The 20,871-nt window shown below is 36.2% G+C and overlaps 1 protein-coding gene across 5 annotated transcripts in view; it reads left to right on the plus strand.

The window, feature by feature from the left end:
- The window catches only part of LOC126473301 (6-phosphofructo-2-kinase/fructose-2,6-bisphosphatase 2), a 381,167-nt gene extending 360,996 nt beyond the window's left edge, over positions 1-20,171 (plus strand). For 4 of the 5 annotated variants that reach the window (XM_050100271.1, XM_050100276.1, XM_050100275.1 and 1 more), the window contains one exon: positions 17,276-20,171. In XM_050100271.1, the coding sequence (XP_049956228.1) occupies positions 17,276-17,362 (87 nt within the window). In that variant the 3' untranslated portion in view covers positions 17,363-20,171. Of the gene's footprint in view, positions 1-8,092; positions 8,294-17,275 lie in introns of those variants that run through there. The other variant, XM_050100274.1, reaches the window with a different exon arrangement.
- Positions 20,172-20,871: the final 700 nt, after the last annotated feature.

A 20,871-nucleotide genomic window follows, 5' to 3' on the forward strand; every position in this document is an offset into this window, starting at 1 on the left:
AGATAGCTTACAAGAAATTAAGAAAGTTTGTTATTTTTAGAACTACTGTCTTATGTTTGTGCAGGCCTTTTCCATTTATGTAGTTTCTTAATCAGCAAACATAGGTGATGTTTTTCTCCATCAGATAAAAAGCTGTGATTGTGCCTGGAGAGAAATAATAAGTAAGTGGCGTAGTCAGTGTTTTACAGCTGAATTTTCATTCTCCATGAGTACACATCCTGTGAAACTCTTCTTATATGTCTCAAGAGCCGGCTTTAAGTGAGAAATGTAGGAATATATCACAGCCTTCAAAGTATCACTCCCAGAGGGATTGCAAGGACAAGACTAGATTAACAGTGTGCACAGAGGTGTTTAAACAGTTATTCTTCATATGCTCCATTTGTGACTGGAACAGGAAGAAGCTATAATAACTGATTCAGTGCACCACTTCACAGTGGTTTTCAGGGTGTGGGTGTAGATGGCAAAATACAGAATGTATTTTAAATAGTGAAGTTCCAATCACTTGAATCTGGTAGTTGTATGGGTAGATCAGAAGACTTCATTTCTTGGCACTTCAGACTTGGCATTATTTTTCTGTGCACCCCATTGGTTATGATCTCATATTATCATTTATTCAAGCCTTCTCTTGATTGTTACTCACTAATCAGTCATCTACACTATGTTTAAATGGCATACATATGCCAGTTCACATTAGTTGACAATTTCTCTTCTTGGGAAGCCACAAAAGTTATGATAATTATCCTGCACGATTTTAACTGTGCATGTTATCTGGTGAATGTCTAATGTCTTAGAGACATTTCATGACGGACGCAGCTGGTGCAATAGGAACTTCCTCTACCAAGCATGTTAGAGTTGTTTGTGGAGTATGGATATACACTGGTGTCCAAAATTAAAGCAAAAAATGGAAATTTTGCTAGGTTGTGTTTATTTCACCACAAAACAGCATGCGTAGACAAAAGTATTATTCAGTTTTTGTCCACCTTAGCAAATTTGCACACACACATTCTGACATCTGGTTAATGTGCTCAGTATGGGATGTGACCACCTCTGGCCCCAATATAGGCCTGAAATGGTAGGACATGCTGTGAACGATATCATCAATCTCATGTTGAGGCAATAATGTCCATTCTTTCTGCAGAGGTGCTCACAAGTCTTTGAGAGTGGTTGGTGGTCGGTGGATGCTGATGTGATGCAACCCATCTTCCTAGTGCGTCCCAGACAGGCTCTGTGTGATTCAAATCGGGAGAGTGAGCAGGCGATGCCATGCGTGCAATGTCATCCATTTCCAAAAAAAAATAGACCACCTATGCTCTATGGGGTCGAGCATTATCATTCATCAGTACAAAGTCTGGGCTCACAGCACCTCGCAACAACCACGCATGAGATCATTCATCAGTACAAAGTCTGGGCTCACAGCACCTCGCAACAACCATGCATGAGATCCCTAGATTTCCTTGTGGCACCTGACAGCAGTTAAATCTTGCTGATTCACCTGTACAATTTCATGAAGAGGTGTTCGAGTGGTCAAAATAATCCCTGCTTGCACCATTAGGGATGTTCCTCGATATTGGTGTCTTTCCACAATGTTTGGGTGCTGAAATCGAGTTCCACATGCCCTCCAGATATGAATCCATCGAGAATCACTCTCCAGACCAAATCGGGGCTCATCTATGAAAAGAACATTGGCCCACCATTCAACCTTCCAGGTGGAATGATGACGGCTCCATTCTAGACATTCCCTTCTGTGAAGAAACGCCAGAGGTAAACAGACACCAGGTCTCCAACAGTAAAGGCCACTCTGCTGAAGCCTTCTGTACACCATATATCTCAATACGAGTTAGGGAATACTGTGAGGTCAGATGCCAGTTGCAGTGCAGTAGTAAGGCAGTACCTTTTTGCCCTTACAGCCAAATAATGGCCCACTCTTTCTGATGTCACACATGGTCGGCCCTGTCCTGGTCTGCGGAATACAGTTTTGGTTTCTATAAATTGTCGTCTCATCCGAGAAACAACAGAATGATTCCCATTAAACCACCGAGCTACATCAGTTTGTGACTCCCCTGCATCCATTCTTTTTATGGTCCCCCACAACAAGAGTCAGCAGGCATCTTCTCTGTGTCATACTGCACAGCCTGTGACTGTATACAGCGATTATGGGTGTGGGACTACCCTGCAAACACTACACTGCTTGATAGAAGTCCTGATGTCATTGCTGACTTGGTTGTCCATTGATCAGAATGCCATCTTCTGCGCAGAACATGATCATAATGACATCAGTTGACAGTTTGTATGGTTATATTGTGAATTAGATGCAGGACGGGGAAATAGCAGTTTGTTGCTTTAATTTTGGACACCAGTGTAAATGTAGATGATAAAATGAAGAATGTACCAGCAACGTGTTGCTTCTGACTTTGAATAAAATACACCAAAGAAGTTTCTAATCCACTGGACACTGTCTATCAATCATATATGAACATGTAAGATAGGTCTGCAGCTGTTCATTGTGTTTGTAATCTTCTCTGTCGTGGAGAAAAAGGGATTGAGAGCTTTCTTATGTAGATTTTGTTTTCGTAGTTTGTGTCACATATGTTGGGCAAGATCTTTCCCTCTTTCAGTTCCAATTAAGCAAGCAACACAGTATAAGATCAGTCTTTTGCACGTGTTAAGAGATCTTGTCTGGATGACAATGTTATATTCATTCATTTCTGTATTTATAGAAAAGCACTGTTCTTGTATTTAAGAACAAAATTATGCTTGCTATGTATGAGTGAACATCTCTTTCTGCAACTACTTGCAGCAAAAATCATCACCTGGAAAATTTAATGCACATATAGCTTGGGATGGTGGAAAAATTATTAGGTTATTAGGTGCAGTGCTCTTTGAGTAATGCATGTGAGAAGATTCAGTGCTATAGCTTACATGCATGTTGAAATGGGGTATACAAACTTTGGTACATCTCAACTATCAAATTCCTGGCTACATGTATGCAAATGCATAGCAGCCACCTCAAAATGTATTGTATCATGATTTAATAATTTTTATGTCATTGTAAGCAGTTTGTTTTATGTGCTCCATATAATGATATGTTCCCGAAACTACTCACAGAAATGATATAATGTTGCTTTTAAACCTTAGACAGGCTGCTGAACATAATTTAAGGACTACTTTAGGTATGTCTTGGGTGCTCTGATATGCATTTATCATCATCTCCATGGCTCTTGCTGCAAAATCCCATTTGTCTTGTTCATTTATATTTAGACTTTCACCAAAGTGTTTGGTTCCAAAGGAATAAGATAAGCATTCTTTGAATTTCAGTTTGCACATCACGCTAGTCAGTCATGGTTTTATTACTGTTAACAGTTTTTGTGAATTCCCATTATTATAAGAGTGTTGAATAATGCACAATAGTTGCTGAAGATGGCTTCTAGAAGTCTGCTAGAGAGAGAGAGAGAGAGAGAGAGAGAGAGAGAGAGAGAGAGAGAGAGAATATGTACATGAATTTTTGTTTGTTATTTCAATATGTGACATCATTTTCACTCCAGTTATTTGTTTTGCTAATGAGAGGCTTTTCTGGAAACCTCATTGGTATTCCCAAATTTATTTTGGGTTTTACTTCCGGTCAGTTTAGAATGGACAGTAATAAGATTTTGTGTGTTATTGAGAGCAATGAGAGGTGCCACAGTAGTTGTTTTCAATCTGAGTGTCGTCCTCCCCACGACGTTCTCCCCTTTCCTGGTCTTCTTGTGGCTGTGCCTGCTTATGTAGGTACAAGATGGTCTTTTCACTATATTTATTGCTTCTTAGAAGTGCATTTCCATAGTTACACTATTACAGAGTTTTCAACAGGATATTGGTTTTCAGTATTTTGAAGTTATATTTGAACTCTTCACAAATTGGGGATAAAACTGGGTTCCGTCTAGTGGTTTTTTACAGTGGTACTGGCTGGTGCAAATTTGCCCAGACTTACAGCCAGAGAACCCACAACTATTAACAGCTGAAGCTCATTTTGTCAGAAGCCTACAGACAAAATCCCTATTAGATCATATTTATAAGAATCTTTTTTTGTGTGCAGATTACGAACTGCTTATGGCTTACCATTTCATCTTAATACAAGTACTGCATACCTACAAAAGTGCCATATTTTAAAAAATAATTTCACCGTTTTCAAATAAGTATTCAGCTTCAGCAGTTTGTTTTGTGTTTTTGGCTTTCTTTTGAGGAAAAAAAATACAGTTTTTAATTTTCTGAGATTTGGGTACTGAAATTATTCTTGTTTTATGTGATAACCTTATATTATTAGCTGGCAAACACCTTGCAGCTTTCAAGTAATCATTGGAGAGGTCAATCCATTAGTTAATTGAATGCCCATTTGAGGTGAAACAGCGGAAGCTAAAAAGTTTTAATGTGTGTTGAAAAGCCATTTCTTATGATAGCCTTGTATTACCTGAGGAATCATTATCTCAATAAACACGAAATACTGCTTCACTGCCCCACTGATGTCTGTGGAAAAAGATTTAAGTCAAAAACATGAACTTTTTTGCAACATGTAAATGTGTGAATGTATTAACTGTGAGGTAGTCCATACTGCTAGCCTCAGAATCTATTTTTATTCTCATGATGAAAAATTGTTGACTTTAATGAACCTATGTAATATATGATAAGACGTTATGATGTGTAGACCCTACACATTATTATAATGCGAACAACAACAGTAAATTTATCAATGTGGCCTTAAGCTGAGATGTACGATTTTTAAAGAAAGAATTCCATTTTAAAGTCTAGTTGTTGGATGGCCTTTGCAGGTTGTGTGATTCAGATTATCTGGCACTTGCATAGTTATTTTCCCTACAAATAGTTGTACAAATCAATTCACTGCAAATTTTTAAGACAGCTGTATCAGTGGTTAAACACCATGCTTTATTTTCATGATACCATGGAGTGACTTGAACTGGTGCTGTCTCAGTGGTAAAATGTTAATAGGAGAAAATGTTTTAACAGTTAAATGACTGAATAAGAATTTTATTTGCTTTTGATAATGTCAAGGAAGTACAAGGGTTGACTGAAAAGTAATGCCTCCACCTTAGTAACTCTTCAACAGCTGGCAGTATTGGTATGTGGCAGGTACTGGCTTGTTCTGTAGCCTCTTCTCTACAGCTCCAGTTGGCAGGAAACCTTAGCATTGAACGGTTGTGTTGTTACAGTGTAAAGTATGGAACCCTGCCCAGACAGTTGGTCAATGCAATTTAAGCATTGTGCAGTCATTGAATTCTTGACAGCAGAAGGTGTCACCCCAAAGGACATTCATCAGAGAATGAAAGCAGTTTATGGAGATTGTGTTGATGTGAGTACTGTGCGTCATTGGGCAAGTCAGTTTAAAGATGCTGAGGCGGGAACATCTGACCTGCGTGACAAACAGAGTTGGACGTCCCTTGACATCAACCACTGAGTTTCACAAGCAAAATGGTGACAGATTGATTCAGGATGATTGTGTTGTACCACTCACAGAGAAATGCCAGGAACTCCTCTCACATTATGAGAATGTTCTCCATTCAATTGTGACAGGAGACGAATCATGGGTACACCATTATGACCCAGAGATGAAACGTCAGTCTATGGAATATCGCCACAAAGACTTGCCCATAAAAAGAAATTAAAGACGCAGCCCTCAGCTGGAAAATCATGGCCACAGTGTTCTGGGACACAGATGGTGTTATCCATGTTGATTTCCTTGATCATGGAACAACAATTAATGCAGAGCATTACATCACAACACTGCAAACTCTGAAACGGCAGATAGCAAGGTTCCGAAAGGAAAGGGAAATGTTTTCCTGCAGCATAACAATGCCAAACCACACACTTCACTTGCCAACACAGCAGAACTTCAGAGATTGAATCTCACCACCGTACAGCATCTTCCATACAGTCCAGATTTAGCACTGTCTGACTTCCATCTGTACCCGATAATGAAAACGATCTGCGGGGACATTGTTATGCTTCTGATGAAGATATTGAAAGAACTGTGACACTGTGGTTATGGAAACAGAGTGTTGACTTCTTCTGTGACGGCTTCAGAAAACTTGTTCATTGTTGGCAGAAATGTATCCAATTGTCTGGTGATTATGTGGAAAAGTGAATATCGGTAATTAAACATCACATTCTAAGGATTATTTCTGCATTTGATTTATTAAAATATTCCAATCCAAACCAAATTAATGAAGGTGGGGGCATTACTTCTCATTCAATCCTTGTATATAAGATGATTCCCTCTTCCTAACAATGACTGACTTTTCATGTTCAGATGCCAAGCCCTTTGTCTAATAACATCACAGTCCATACAAGGTTAAACTTAGAAAGGGGGGAATTGAAAGGGGAAGAATATGTTATGAAATATTCAAATACAAGGGGTTGGACAAAAATATGTAAACATAGCAAGAAATCCGTTTTTCAATATAAATGCAGATATTATCCAAACCTGCAGGATGTGCTGTTGTATTTGACCACGAACGGCACCTGTGCAATGTCTTCAATACATTGCAAGTGTCAGTCATGGTCGAAAGAAATGTTCTGTGTAGTTGTGAGTGCATTGTGTTGGAGCTAAGTGAATTTGAACATAATGAAATTGTTGGTGCACATGTGATGGTTGCACCCATAATCAGAGTAGTCAAAATGTTTGATGCGTAAAGAGGCACCGTATCGAAGATTTATACTGCATGCGGGGAAAGTGGAAAAAAATCATGTGCTAAGTTGCAATGTGGACAAAAGCAGTTATTTAATGATTGAGGATGATGGTCATGGAAGAGGATTGGGATGAAAGATAGAGAGGACAATAGCTGCAAAAGTCACTGCAGAATGGAATGCCGCACACTTGTGAATCCTGTCAGCACCAAAACAACATGAAGAGAGCTCCATAAGCTGGGAATTGCAGGGCAAGCTGGACTTCCAAAACCTCTCATGAGCGTTCCAAATACCTTAACAGGAAAGCATGGCACTGAAGCCATAAAACCTGGACTGTAGAACAATGGCAAAATGTCATGAGGCTTGTGTTATACTGTTGTCAACTTCTGGCAACATTTATGTCCCAAGAGTAAACATGGTGGGAGTTCCGCGATGATTCGGGCAACAATGTCATGGCATTCCATTGGCATCATGCTTACTGTGCAAGGTATCATTACTGCCAAGGATTATGTGACCACTTTGGCTGATCAGGTCCACCCTATGGTGCAATGTTTGTTCCCCAATGGTGATATTGTGTTCCAAGATGATAGGACTCTTGTTCACAGTTCGTATTGTCCAGGACTGGTTATGTGGGTGGGAGGATGAATTGTCACGTTTCCCTTGGTCACCACAGACCCGAGATCTCAATATCATTGAGCCTTTGTGTTCTGCTTTGAAGAGAAGGGTGCGTGGTCGCTATCCATCTCCACCATCATTACCTGAACTTGCCAGTATTTTGCAGGAAGAGTGGTATAATAGTGCCTTGAAAACCATACAAGCCCTGTATTTATCCATTCTTAGATTACTAGAAGCTGTTTCAAATGCCAATGGTTTCATACACCATATTGGACATGATAATGCATTTTGTTTTTAGTGTTTCCATATTTCTGTCCAACTTATGTGTTTCGTGTCTTCTGCTGAATGCATGCATGTGTTTCATGTTACAGAACACTAGCCATGACATGAGTAATAATAATAGACAACACTTGAATGTAAAAAGAAGAGGAAACAAATAGTTCTAACTGTAACATATTGTGAGACAGACATATATTTTTATTTAACAAATGTGCGGTCATTGCAGTCATTTGGTGAGGTAGACCAAGTTTTTAAGGTTTGAGTCAAAGACAATAAATGTTTCATTGTTTGAATGGATTAGGTTAGAAAGCTCTGATACTTCTATTCCCAGGCTGGTAGAAAATAATTATTGCCCATTCTGATCTGCTTCATTATTTGAGACTGTAATATGTAGAATTAGCCTTAATATTATTATTAACTCACAGATGACTTTGTATTCTGCACCTTCTTGTGTGCTCAATTATCTAAGCAACTAATGACTGACAAAAATGCTGTGGGACCTGGTCCTGTTGTTATTTTTCAGGAAGTGGAGCGGTAATCTCAGGATGTCGTCATTGGAACACCAGTGAAATGTTAAATGATCTTATTAATTTGATAGCTTTCTGTAATCTTCAGTTTTGACAATGTTAGTATTGGGAATGAATTAGAACAGTTGACTCAAATAATCTACTTATACTTGGTCTTTGTGATCTTTTGTGAATAAATACACTAATGTATGACAGAAGGTTGTGCTGTTGCATTCATTTCTTGCCCACTTGTAAGCATGTTTATAGTGGAATACTGATGCTAACTGCATGCCTTGCTTAGCAAATCCTATATCTATGCTCATTCCAAACTTCATACTATTCCATTAAATCCCTCAATGAAAGTGATCTTGTTCAACTAGGTGTTCATTTGATGACACTCCGGACTCAAACACATTTGTACAGCTGTACCTTAGAACTTGAACCTATTTGGAAACAACGAAAAAGCAGTAAATAGTATTGTATTTTGAACATAGAAAATCTGGTTTCTTGGTATGAAGATATGTTTAAAAAATTTAGTGTACATATTTGGGAGGTTATACTACTACATTAATTTGCCAATTATTTCCGTTTAAGTATTTTGTTTTTGTGTATTAAACTTAAAAATTGATGGTGATTTCTGTGAATCTTAAATTAGACAATGTGTGAAAGAAATTAGGTCATCTAGAATAATCAGAGAATAATGTCACATGACTCTCGGAAAGACTCAAACTAAATAGATACTAGTAACCCTGCATTGTAGTCCAGCAAAATGCTACAGTAAAACCCTTTTTTAACAGACCTCTGGGGACCCAAATATTTTTCCTTAAACAGGAATTTCACCTGAGTATACTGAAGGAGTGACCCAGAATCATAATTAAAGCATTGAATTATCCTCTACTCAAATTTAAATACAATACACATATATAGTTATTACACTTTTCACAGAACACACTTTTTTTAAAAAAATCAAGATGAGTTGTTTGTGTTGTCCTTCCAACATATTGGAGTAAAGACGTTGTTGCTCCAATTTATTGATATTAGTTAAAATTGATTCATGTACATTAAAAGAGGAAAAGAAATTGCTGACAATATCAGTTCCTTGCACAGCATCAACGAAACTTGGAGCAGTTGTCTTCTCTTTTCTTCTCCTTCTTCTTCATAATCATCATTGCTACCACAAGTTCCTGCTTCACAGCGTTCCTTCACAAGCATTTCAGACATTCACTTGCACCCATTTTATGTGTGGAAGTAAGGACATCATTATGGTAAACTAAATCCTGGAATGTCACATTTTGAGACTTATCAGTAATCCTATCCCATTCTTCTTCTGGAATAATGTCATCTTCAGCAGCAACTGACATTCCACAGCCAGCTTTTGTGTTACAGTTTAATACAGGCTGTTGTGGTACAGAATTGGCGGCAGCAGTAAACGTACGAGTAGCCTGTAGAACAAGGAATATCATCACTTCTTTCCTCTCAGGGAATGAAAGTGACTTCTGTAAGCTGCTACTCTGTACTTGGCTTTAACAGGGTGTATTATGCACAGGTCCAGTGGATGCAGATGACTTCTATAGTTCAGAGAGAGGAACACTTACACTCCTCAGAAGTTAAGCTTCCTTGGGATCTACATGGTGCTGGTCAATAATAATTTTCCTTCATGCTGCACCCATCTTGACGCCTAAGTACCTAAGGAATCCGATATCATTCAGACACTGCTGTTGTAACTGTAAGGACAGTTAAGTTTTTGAACACTTGGGAATTTTAAAATTTTCTGTTATTAGTAGAGGTTACTTTCCACTTCCGTCTCTGTTTACTTACACCCGATACCATTTTCATTCTTCCTTTACTTCTTTTACCGGGATAGCATTTCTCTCCATTAATGGTATATGTTTATGCCAAAAGTAAGTTATAACAGATGCCAATTTCACCAGGCTATAAAATGTCTCTAGACTTATAATCTTGTATCAGTTGTGGCAGCGTAATGTTCTTCCAATAGTTTACACTTTCTGAGTCCACAGCCTGACTTTCTTCACTTATATTTTGAAATGACAGATTGTAACTCTTTTAAAATGATCCAACCAGCCATTCACTGCACTGAAATTTTCAGCACCAGTCTTCAGGATGGTTTCATGAGCATGTTTCCACTTATTGGAATGCTGCCACTTCTCATTCCTTGGAATCATTGTAAGAGAATATTTTCCATTACAGTGTATGATGAAATATGAATGTTCTCCCATTTGGATCCAGAGGAATTGTTGGCTTCAATATTTAATGCTTCCTTATTTGGAGTATGCCAGTGGTGTAGATAGTGCTAAATCATATTTCTTCGCCATGTTAGAAAGTTTTAAATTAAGATTATCTTTGACATAGTGGATGATTGTCAGCTTTTGATGAATTGTAAGCTATCTGTGTTTGCAGGCCATAACTCCACAAAAGTAAAACTTTGACTCTTCTTTAACAAACAAATACACTTCCTTGTCCTTTGTAGATCAAGTGACTGTGACATCAGATCATGTGACCTAAGTTGCACTGTAGTCAAGGTGGAATTAAATTTCCGACTCGTTCAGCACATCTAGCCATAACGCTACAAGAGAGGTAGAGTTATTGACCAAACAGCTGTGATCTAAGTAGGTATAGAATGAAAGAATCAATTACCATTTACTGCATTCATGTAGTGTGAAACTGAAAGAAATCAGGAACTCACTGGGATATATTAGCAACTTTGGTAAAAACAAGATTTAAATTTTCTAATGTTCAGTTCCTTAAAGGGGACCTTTTCTTAAAGCAGAGTTCATTAAAAGCAGAGAGGGATAACATTGTTCTTATGTGAGTTTCAGCAGGAGCGATGGAAGTATTTGTAAAAGGCGGGACTTCTGTAAAAGCTGGTTCATTAGTTTGGGGTTTAACTGTATGTCCTTTCTGCTTCTCTAGCCAACTATTTGCCAATAAAGGTATTTTCAAGGCCTTTATGTATTTTGAGTAATCCCTGAAAACAAAGGGCCTTTTTTATGCCAGACTGATGAAATTATCAGCTTCAATCTGTGGTTTCCAAACATCAACAGTTGCAGAGGAGAAGCTAGTTTATTTTGGTAGCTGGAATAACCATTGGTAACTGGGATAACCATTGAAAACTTAAACCCCTGTCTACTCTTGTATGTTGTGTGTCCATGATACTCCTTTTGCATTTAACATAAAATATTGCCTCCATTTTTTCTTGCACTAACTGTAGTAGCATTTGTATCTTCTCATAATATGTCTAAATGACTCAGGTTTTTCTGCTTGATTAAAGAAAATTATTTGTGCTGCTTCAACACTTTGTTGTAAACTTTGCTTGCTTTAGCCTTCAAGTTCACAACGATTAAAGTATTTTTTGATTAATTAGATTTTGAAAACCATCAAGTCATTAAATCAATATAGATTAAAATATCCCTTCTTCTCAGTCACTTGACCATTCAACTGTAATGAAACTTATTTAATGTTGCTGAAGACAGTGAATGATATCTTTGCACAATAATTAATCAATTGCTGATGTTAAGCCACTGTTTCACTCCCGTTATATTTTTAGTCAGCAAAGCTTTCAGTCCACCAAGATCATCAGTCACAGTTGTAGTGGTCTGCATACCTCAATGAACTAATTTTGAGCCCTTAGAATCACACACTAGCTTTAGAATTAACAAGATTTTCTTTAAATATGTAATCAGAATACTGGTTGAAACACAGAGAAGACAATTTACTCTCTTGGAGAACATCCCTCAGAATCTTTGTTTCAGAAACTTGTTTTTCCAGTTCAGAATTCAGCAGTTTGATCCAAGTAAAGGTTTATTATTATTTTTACGTCATTCTGGATTGGTGTCGTGTGTCTCCATTACTCCTCATTCCATTTCAGACTCACATCCTCAACTGTCATTTTATCTTACGAGGTTAAATTTCAATTATGTCAGTTTTACATAACTGAATTTCTTTTTCTTACATTCTGCTGCCACAGATATTATAGCATTTCAGTTTTCTGATGTTGACTTGCTTTTTATCTAGGAAAGGAGCTAGATTCTTTCTCTCCCTTCTTTTGTTGGCTGCCATACTTTGCTTGTATCACTTGTATGGACAGAAGGTTGGGGGGGGGGGGGGGGGGAGGAAGCACTCATTAGTAATGTTATTTAGAGCTGTCCTAGTTCAGTCTAAATGAGTGCTATAATTATAACTACACATGATTACAGCTCTCTAAACACTTAACTGACTTTATTGACTTCATTAGGATTGGGTAGTTGTTCCAGTGTTTTGTTGTTATACTGAGCATGTAACTGAGTGTGCACCAGTGAGTGTGAAATTTCATGCCAGTATTGCAAATAGGTATGTAACTCTCTGGGTGTTATTCTTATATGAGTGTGATGGGGCTGTAAAGTGTTTGCTGAAAAGGAAATGACTCATTCAACCATATTTACAAGAATCTGTATGCTGATTAACTCCACTCTTCAAATGAATTTGAAAGTGATTTTCAGTGCAAAAATTATTGCTTTAACATTAACCAGAAAAGTAATATACATGTGTCTTCATTTGAATGTCATGACCGGTATTAATTAAATATTATACTACTTCAATGTTAAAGCATGCACCTAAGACACAATTTGTAAAGCAAAACTTCTCATGAAGTGCATTGTAGAGGAGCAATAAGAAAAAGAACACATAAAAGGGGAGAGGGGGGGGGGGGGGACAAAAAAACTTACTTTGTAGCATCGAAAAAAGAGTCTAGTGATAGTTTATTTTTCAAAGATAGCTTTAGCATTATTTAAATTTTTATCCCAACATTAACTGCAAAATATCTAGGTACTTAAAATGTTATGTACCTTTTTGTTAAGGCAGAATTGGATTAAGTAATTAACCACAAAGAAAACTCTGTGAATCTCTGATTTACTTGAAATTTTACTGATTGTTAATTAATATAGTGAAGTTGCTATGCCAGTATACAAGAGTGTAAAATAAATGATGGTATGACTATGGAAGGATGTTCATGAGACAAGGAGAAGAACAGAAATCTAAATAAATATATAAATCCAAACCTCACTGTTTCAAGATGAAATGTTTGAAACATGTTGTTCATGTACTTCTCTCATACTCATTGTTACGATATATATTAGCCATTTCACTGAAAGCTTTGAAACTGAGCAACATTGACTTTCTTTCTATTAATGATCAAACAGTGGAAGCTCCAGGTAGGAATACCAACAATGTAGGAAAAGATAGATTGCTACTTACCATAAAGAAAACATTTTAAGTTGCAGCTTAATGTATCTTCTTTAGGGTAAGTAGGAATCTATTTTTTCATACATTGTTGTTCCCATTAATAATGTCTGAGATACATCACAGACCTTCTCAGATGCTTCAGTAACTGGATCTGGTGAAACACTATTCTTTGGACTAGCAAAAACCAAATAGTTTGTATTGTCCCTCAAGAAAAAGTCAATTGGGATGAGGTCTATAGAGTGGTTGGAAACACCTTCTATATGTCATTTCACATGAAAAAGGAATTGGGCTGTTGACCCATCATGCATAAACTACATTATACCATATTGATAAATTTAGTGTCGTGACTTTATGAGCAGGCTAAGTAAACTAATGGAAATTCCTGCAAGGAACAATATGTAAAATAAGAGAAAGGCAACCCCTCATATATTACAAACTGATATGTGTGGAGCATAGAAACGTGTAATGGATAACGGTATTTACATGAGCTTTTGAGCTCTCGCTCTTTTTCTAATAAAAGTACCCACACACACACAAATGTACAGAACCATGGCTGTGGTACTGTATGTTTCCATGTGTGAATGCATGTACTTTTAGCAGAAACAGAGCAAGAGTTTGAAAGTTAATGTGAACATTGTTTTATATTATGTTTTCTGTGGTCCACACATTAGTCCGCTTTAGGTGAGTGGCTGACTTTTCCTTATTTTGAACTACATGTGTCTGTCTCACACTGTCTGTGTTTCATATGATTTACTACCAGCCTCACACTGCCTCACAGTGGCATAGCAGTGATGATGAAGCTGAGCATATTGATGTGTCTTCTTCGCCTGAATTCTTGTAGGCACAATTGTGTCAGGGTTTCTGTCATAATGTCAGTGCCATGTCACAGATATTCAAAGCTCCATCATCACAAAAATAAATGTTTTAAGCCTATGGTTACACAGACTTTCCTTCTCCACCTGGTCCTAGGAACATGGTTTTGAAGTTTGTACCAGTATTTATCTTGAAATTATGAATATGCATGTGCCGCTGAATAAATTTTATCAACCACAGTGATGCATATGTTTATATAGGATAGTAGGTTTTCTAAAACTAAATATAAGCACCACATAAATCATATAGAACAAATGGAAGGAGAATTGGAAAGAAATCGTAAGGCATTTAAAGCAGGGTATATATTTCTCTTTGGCATAAGGAGATAAATGTAAACTGAAATTTTATTGTTGAAGAAGACTGGAACTTGGGTCTATCCAGTTTCCTGCATCAATGCTAAAGTTACTGACAATTGAAGAAAACTTCAAGATGACAAAATGTTGTGTACCGTCATTAATGGGAAAGCACTACCATAAACAAACTTAGCAGCATTGAAAATTCATATAGCTGACTTAGTAGAAAATATTTATTCCTCTCTGCATCTGACCAGTGTTTCACAGGTTTTAGAGTGCTGTTGACGCATTTCCCCAGAAAGATAAAATGTGAGTGTTGAAAATGTATTTTTCCTATAAAAACTGGTTGTATTCTGTTTTCAGTCATCTATGCTGTTGACACGTTCGGTTTAGGATTTCTTAAATTGTAAGGAAACATAACTTTCAATTAGAAGAAAAGATTAGGACTGAAAATTGAGGATATTAGAAAGAAAGAAGGGGGGGGGGGGGGGTTGAAGGAAAGGAAAGAAACAGTTCTCGCCTGATCTGACAAGTATGGGAGAGAAATTACCAATGGCCTTGTAAATGAACTGTCCAGACATTCACTTGAAGTAACTTAGGGAAGCCATGCAAATACTAGAACTGAATCTCAGTAAAATCATTCTGGGCATTAGGACATGTCATTCTGTAAAACTAAATAGCTACTGTCAGACAGAAGCTGAGGTTTCTACAAACTCGAGCAGTTCTCTTCAGGGCAGTGAGACTACAGTATTCACCTTTCACCATACATAGAGATGTATTTGTTGTGGATTAGCTTCTTACCATTAAAATTTTTTGCATTCAGAAGTGAAATTACTGTAGTGCATTGTTAAAAACTGAATGTTGGTACTCAAAATCATGTCAGAGAAATTTAATATCCTATTGTCAACAAAGTTATTGGAGGTTTGTAGTGTCTCAGTTTTGACATGAATGGAAGAAAGAACCCTCCATCCCTCTTTCTAAGATAATCATTTTTGCAATCCTATTGTGCAATTTAATTAAATGGATAAAATATAAGCCTAGATAATCAGATGAGAATTAGATGTTCATTTTCCTGATTAAAAAGTCCACAATATTATTGTTGCATTACATCATGTAATTTCCCCACTTGAGAAACTACTTCAGGCTCAAAATAAAAAAAGTAATTAACTTTAAAATGCATGGAATGAAAGCTATGTTTCTAATAAAAGTAATAGCCTAAATCAAACCTGCACTAAGAATACAAGAATAAATGTCAGTTTGCCATCGGATTGCAACAGGTAGATAATTGTTTAAGAAACTTGCAGGCTTTGAAGCCAGAGAGCTTTCGGTGTGACAGATTTTATAGGTGTGTTTGTGGGGTGGGGAACAACACACTTGATGGTACCAGCTCTTTATTTCCTCAAGAATTAGTTTATATGAGGGTTAGAACTTTAATAGTGGAAACTATTTATTTACAGCTCGTACAAAATAGATACATTTTTCAAAGTTTTACTGCACTCCCCTGACTTAATCCCTCATGAGTTCAACTCGATTTCTAAACTGAAGGAAACACTTCACGGCATTTGCTTCAGAACTGATACAAATTCATCAGGCAATAGACCATGCCGCTCGAACTGTCAACACCACTGGCACTGCTAAGAGTATCGTATGACTTCCACATCGCTGGCAATGGGTTATGCACAATGCTGGTGAATACTCTGAAGGTCAGTAAAACTATGAAACACATCTCTATTTTGTACGAGCTATAAATAAATAGTTGCCACTATTAAAGTTCCAACCCTAATAAAATTTTACTTCCTGTCACTCTTCTGCATCTTACAGTTTATTTTGGTGTCAATTATTCTCTTTGATTTAATTATTCCCCTTCACTATTCTGTCCTTCATGTAACCTCTGTGTGCCCCATTTTTGTTTTGCGTTCTCTTCTATTCTTAATCTCTCTATTGTTTACCTCTAACACTTACAACTGCTCACATTTGTCAAGGTTTATTTCTTGCTGGTATTAAATTGCTAATTTCCCTCTTCTTCCTACATCATCCCTCCCTCCCCACCCACCCTCACCCCCCCCCCCCCCCCTCCCCCAAAAAAAAGAAAGCTTAAGATCTTAGCAAAAATTATTTTCCAATTTTTAATTATCCCTTCCCCTTGCCACTTTACTCCCATTTTTGTCAGGATTCAAACAGCTAGTACATGTGATGACTTTTGTACATATCTGTTAACTTGTTGTTGACTCGTAAGGAAAGATTTGTATGTGCTGTTAGAGTTCATTCCTGGGTACATACATGAAAAGAGCATTGCAGTAGTAATATATTCAGAAACATATAACATCAGTTGTATGGTTAAAAATCACGCAAAGGAAATTCATATAGGACAAGTCTACTAGGGGAGAAAAGATTTAAAAGTGATACTGCTAAAATAACATGTATCAAGAAAATATTTTGCTCTATAAACTTATCATGCACTTTGGCAGCTCTATAATGAAGGACTGTGAGACACACAACACTTAGAAAGTCAGTACTGTGATATTGATTTGATATAAGATGATCTTTGAACGGCAGTACTTCAACTAATTTTGATGTTCTTATAAGGATTCTTCATTAAAGCAGTGTTAGCAATGTAACTATCGTTTATCATTTGATATTTTTTTACTGTATGTGTATTACAAAAGTAACATTTGAATATTTAAGTAACTGACAAGAAACTCAAATAATACTATGTACATGAGTTCCATCACATAAAACATACAGTTTAACTGCAAATCCGCAGAGGACTGTAATGTTAACATTTTGGTTTATCAGATTCCTGGGACGCTAGAGGACAGGTTCAAGCGAGCAAATTTTGGACGTATTGTGCCCTCTGTGATGGTCAACTCTGACGCATCTTGATGCTTGATGGAAGAACTAGCTCCAGAAATGGCTTCACATATGGACCAGTATTGTAACTGACTCTACAAAATATAAATGTGATTTCATAACAAGTAATTAAAAGTGTGTTAACAGGTATAACACAGTCATTGGTATTCTGATTCCAGATGTTTAATTATGGATAAGTAAACACTGAGAGACTTTTATACCCTTACCTATTGATAATGGTTGAAACTGATGGTCTCTTGTTGATTTTTCTAGGATTGTCAGCATGTGTACCTAAATGTTGATTTTATTTGCAAGATTTACAAAATTCAACCCCTTCCTAATTACTAAAAGATTAGTTCAGTTTATATGTGATATGCTTTAAATTTTGTCATTTGCTTGTATTAAAAAAACTGTATTTAACAGTTACAGTATTATTTGATTGATTGCTCTATGCAATACATTTAACTCAGTACAAGGTCTGACAATCCTGATAGTTGTTAGTTTTAAAGATATTGGTTACATATTTGAACACTTACTCTGTCTCATCCTTTTAGAAAATAAAATCACTTTGTGACTACAGTAATGATACGATTTGTAGATGTTAATGTATCTTTGTTTTTATATGACAAATTTAAAATATCTTTGTGAAGTATGTATGAATATTTTGTCATAATTTTTTTATTAGGATGATTAATAGCCTCATTAATGTATGGTTCACAAGTATGAGTGTGTGTACATGTTACAGTGTATGTGGCCAATTTAAGGCACACTTATGTATTTTGTGCTGTGTAAGACAAAAGGAAGTTGGTTTGATGGGTGCTACTCAAGTAAGTGATTATATTGTGTTCAGTCATTTGGATAAGTAAAGAATGATCATGACATGCCCATGTGCTGAATGATACTGCAGTAGCGGGACTACTACAGTAAAGAAAAATAATTAATTCTCACTCTTAAATAACTTAATGACTGGTGGAAGACACTATGAAATCAACACTGTCACAGTCAACAGCATTAACTTTTTGTATGATTGTGGCAATTGCCAACCAGATTACTGACAGGTCACTTCAGTTGTAAGCTTTCTACTCTGTTATCCAGCATGCAGTATGTCTGCATAGGTTTGGTAACATAGAGTTACTGCCAGAAAGCCTAAAAATACTGTCACAGTGGCAACTGTTTGAACTCTGTGAAGCAAGGTAGACTTTTCTTGTTTCTGTAACTTTGCCTGCAGCATAGAACCTGTACTGCATAGAAAAAGGAACTCTTTGTGTGACAAACATGAAATGTTTTGTTGTGTAAAGCTTTGCTGAAGTTTTCTTTAGTTCCAAAGTAATGATATTGTGGGTGTAAAAAGAAAGATCCAGGAGCTGACTACAGCTTTTTTCATTGTTTCTATGACTAATGGGTTTGTAAATCCATGTTTTAGTTATATTACAGTAAAAAGCCATATCAGAGTGTAGAATGAATATCAGTAACATATCGTGTAGTTTCAAGGGACTGTTATTTATTTAATGAACTTTAAAGAATATGTTTTGTTCTGTATGGTAATATTTAAGACTTTAATATTTGACTTCTTTGTTTATAGTATGTAAGTAGAAACTGTGTGATATCAACTATACAAAATATTGTTTGCATGTTTTAACTTATTTATGCCTTGTGTTAATTGATGTGATTTCTTTTATTGGACATATTGTTTATCTCTACTGATTGTAGAGCATCTTAGTTAATGAAGTTATTGTTGTTAAGTCATTATGTAAAATAATTTGCACTTTCTGGGATGTAGGAGGCGCTTTAGCAAGAAGTGAGTTGAGGTGTCTTTCACTGATGGTGCTGAATGAATGTCCTATTCTTCCCTCCAGCAGTTAATGCCAAATTGAATAATGAAGGTTTCAGAGCTTAATTTCAAGAGATAATTAAATTTGTGGGTTTAATCATGAAAAATACAGTTAAATCTAATTACCATTTGTTATTCAGATACATAACTTGACTTGGAGTTCTGGACACTGTGAATGCTGGACTAATACACTGAGTTGAGTTAGTTCCCGAATGAAATGAGGCATAGCAGGGAAAAACACTTTTATACTATGAAAGATAGTATGAAATAATATATCTATGTAAATTTGTAATATTTTCAGACAGAAAATAAGATATATTTTGTAAGGATATGAATTTTGGTTATCTGAAATTGTGTCTCAGTTAATTCTATCACTTTTATTTTTCAGTCTTATATGACTGGAATCATCTGTGGAATTACATTTTGCATTTTGGATGGATATTGATCCTAACAGTCAAAGTAAAACTCTTTGAATATTACAACAGTTTTATACAACCAAAGGTTGAACATCTAAAGGCTACATTACATATTCTATTTATTGTTTTGTAATTATAAATTTTACTGGTCTTGTTATATATTTACAAAAATAAAAATTTCAAAACAGTGTTAAGTGTCTTTTTTAAGGTTATGAGATGACTTAAAAGCCTGGTATGTGCCAAAACAAGAAACAGTGGAAGCAGAAGCTATTTTGTGATATTTTAATAGCTAGAATCCTCTTGAGTTTCCAAATGTTATAACTTCTGAATGATATCTTTGTAAAATATGTTTGTCATGGTTGTTAATGTATTCATATACATAACAGAAAAAGTCTTTTTCAACTGTATGAAATAAGTTTATGTATGGTTTTTCTTTTATGTCCTCGCTAACCTCATCCTTTCCTGTTGACTACTGCTAGGATGTAGCATTTAGTGTCTTTCTTAACAGAAAATAATAATAATAAGAGTTTATATTTTAATTGTATCATGTAAGATGAATTAGTATAAGATAATGAAACAAATGAAAATTCATTCATTTTCAGTTGTGATCAATATTATTGCAAATATGATGGACAGCATCTGCAGAGATACATCCTATGTTTTAGAGACCTCAGTGTTAACGTCTCTGCCTCCTCATCCCTTCTTTTCTTCAAACTGATAGCTATTTGCATAAAAATGAGACTGATGTACACGTTGCATTGTTCAGAAATGCATCACTTTCCTGCCACTGAAATAATGTCCTCTGCTCAAGAACATGTTCACAGACACAAACACAAAAAGACACACTAACATTATTTTGGACCAAAATACTTATTATCAGAAGATTGGGTAAGTTTATTTTTTAATTTTCTTGAACCTGCTGGTTAAATAAAAGATTGGTTTATTTGCTCTGATTCGCTGGACTTGTGGCACATTCATCAGTGCTCAAAAGAGAAGTATTCAGTTGCAATATAGTAGTCTTCAGTTGCTTTTACAATATCAACAAACACTCTTTTGTTCCATCATTTTTTGGGAGTGCATCCAGGACATTATCAACTCCTGTACCAATATTTTGACTGACAAACTTTCAGCCATTCTCAAGGTGAGTCACTTACAAGATTTTTAAAGCATTTTACACTGTGGGGTGAATGGGTGAATGAGGCCTGTCAGGAAAACTTCAAGAAACCATCGTTTCTTTGGAAACAATTTGTCTTGGCACCATAAAATTATCATAATTCTTTTTTTCATGTTGCCTG

This window comes from Schistocerca serialis, chromosome 4 (genome assembly GCF_023864345.2).
Source record: "Schistocerca serialis cubense isolate TAMUIC-IGC-003099 chromosome 4, iqSchSeri2.2, whole genome shotgun sequence".
Taxonomy (NCBI): Eukaryota; Metazoa; Arthropoda; class Insecta; order Orthoptera; family Acrididae; genus Schistocerca; species Schistocerca serialis.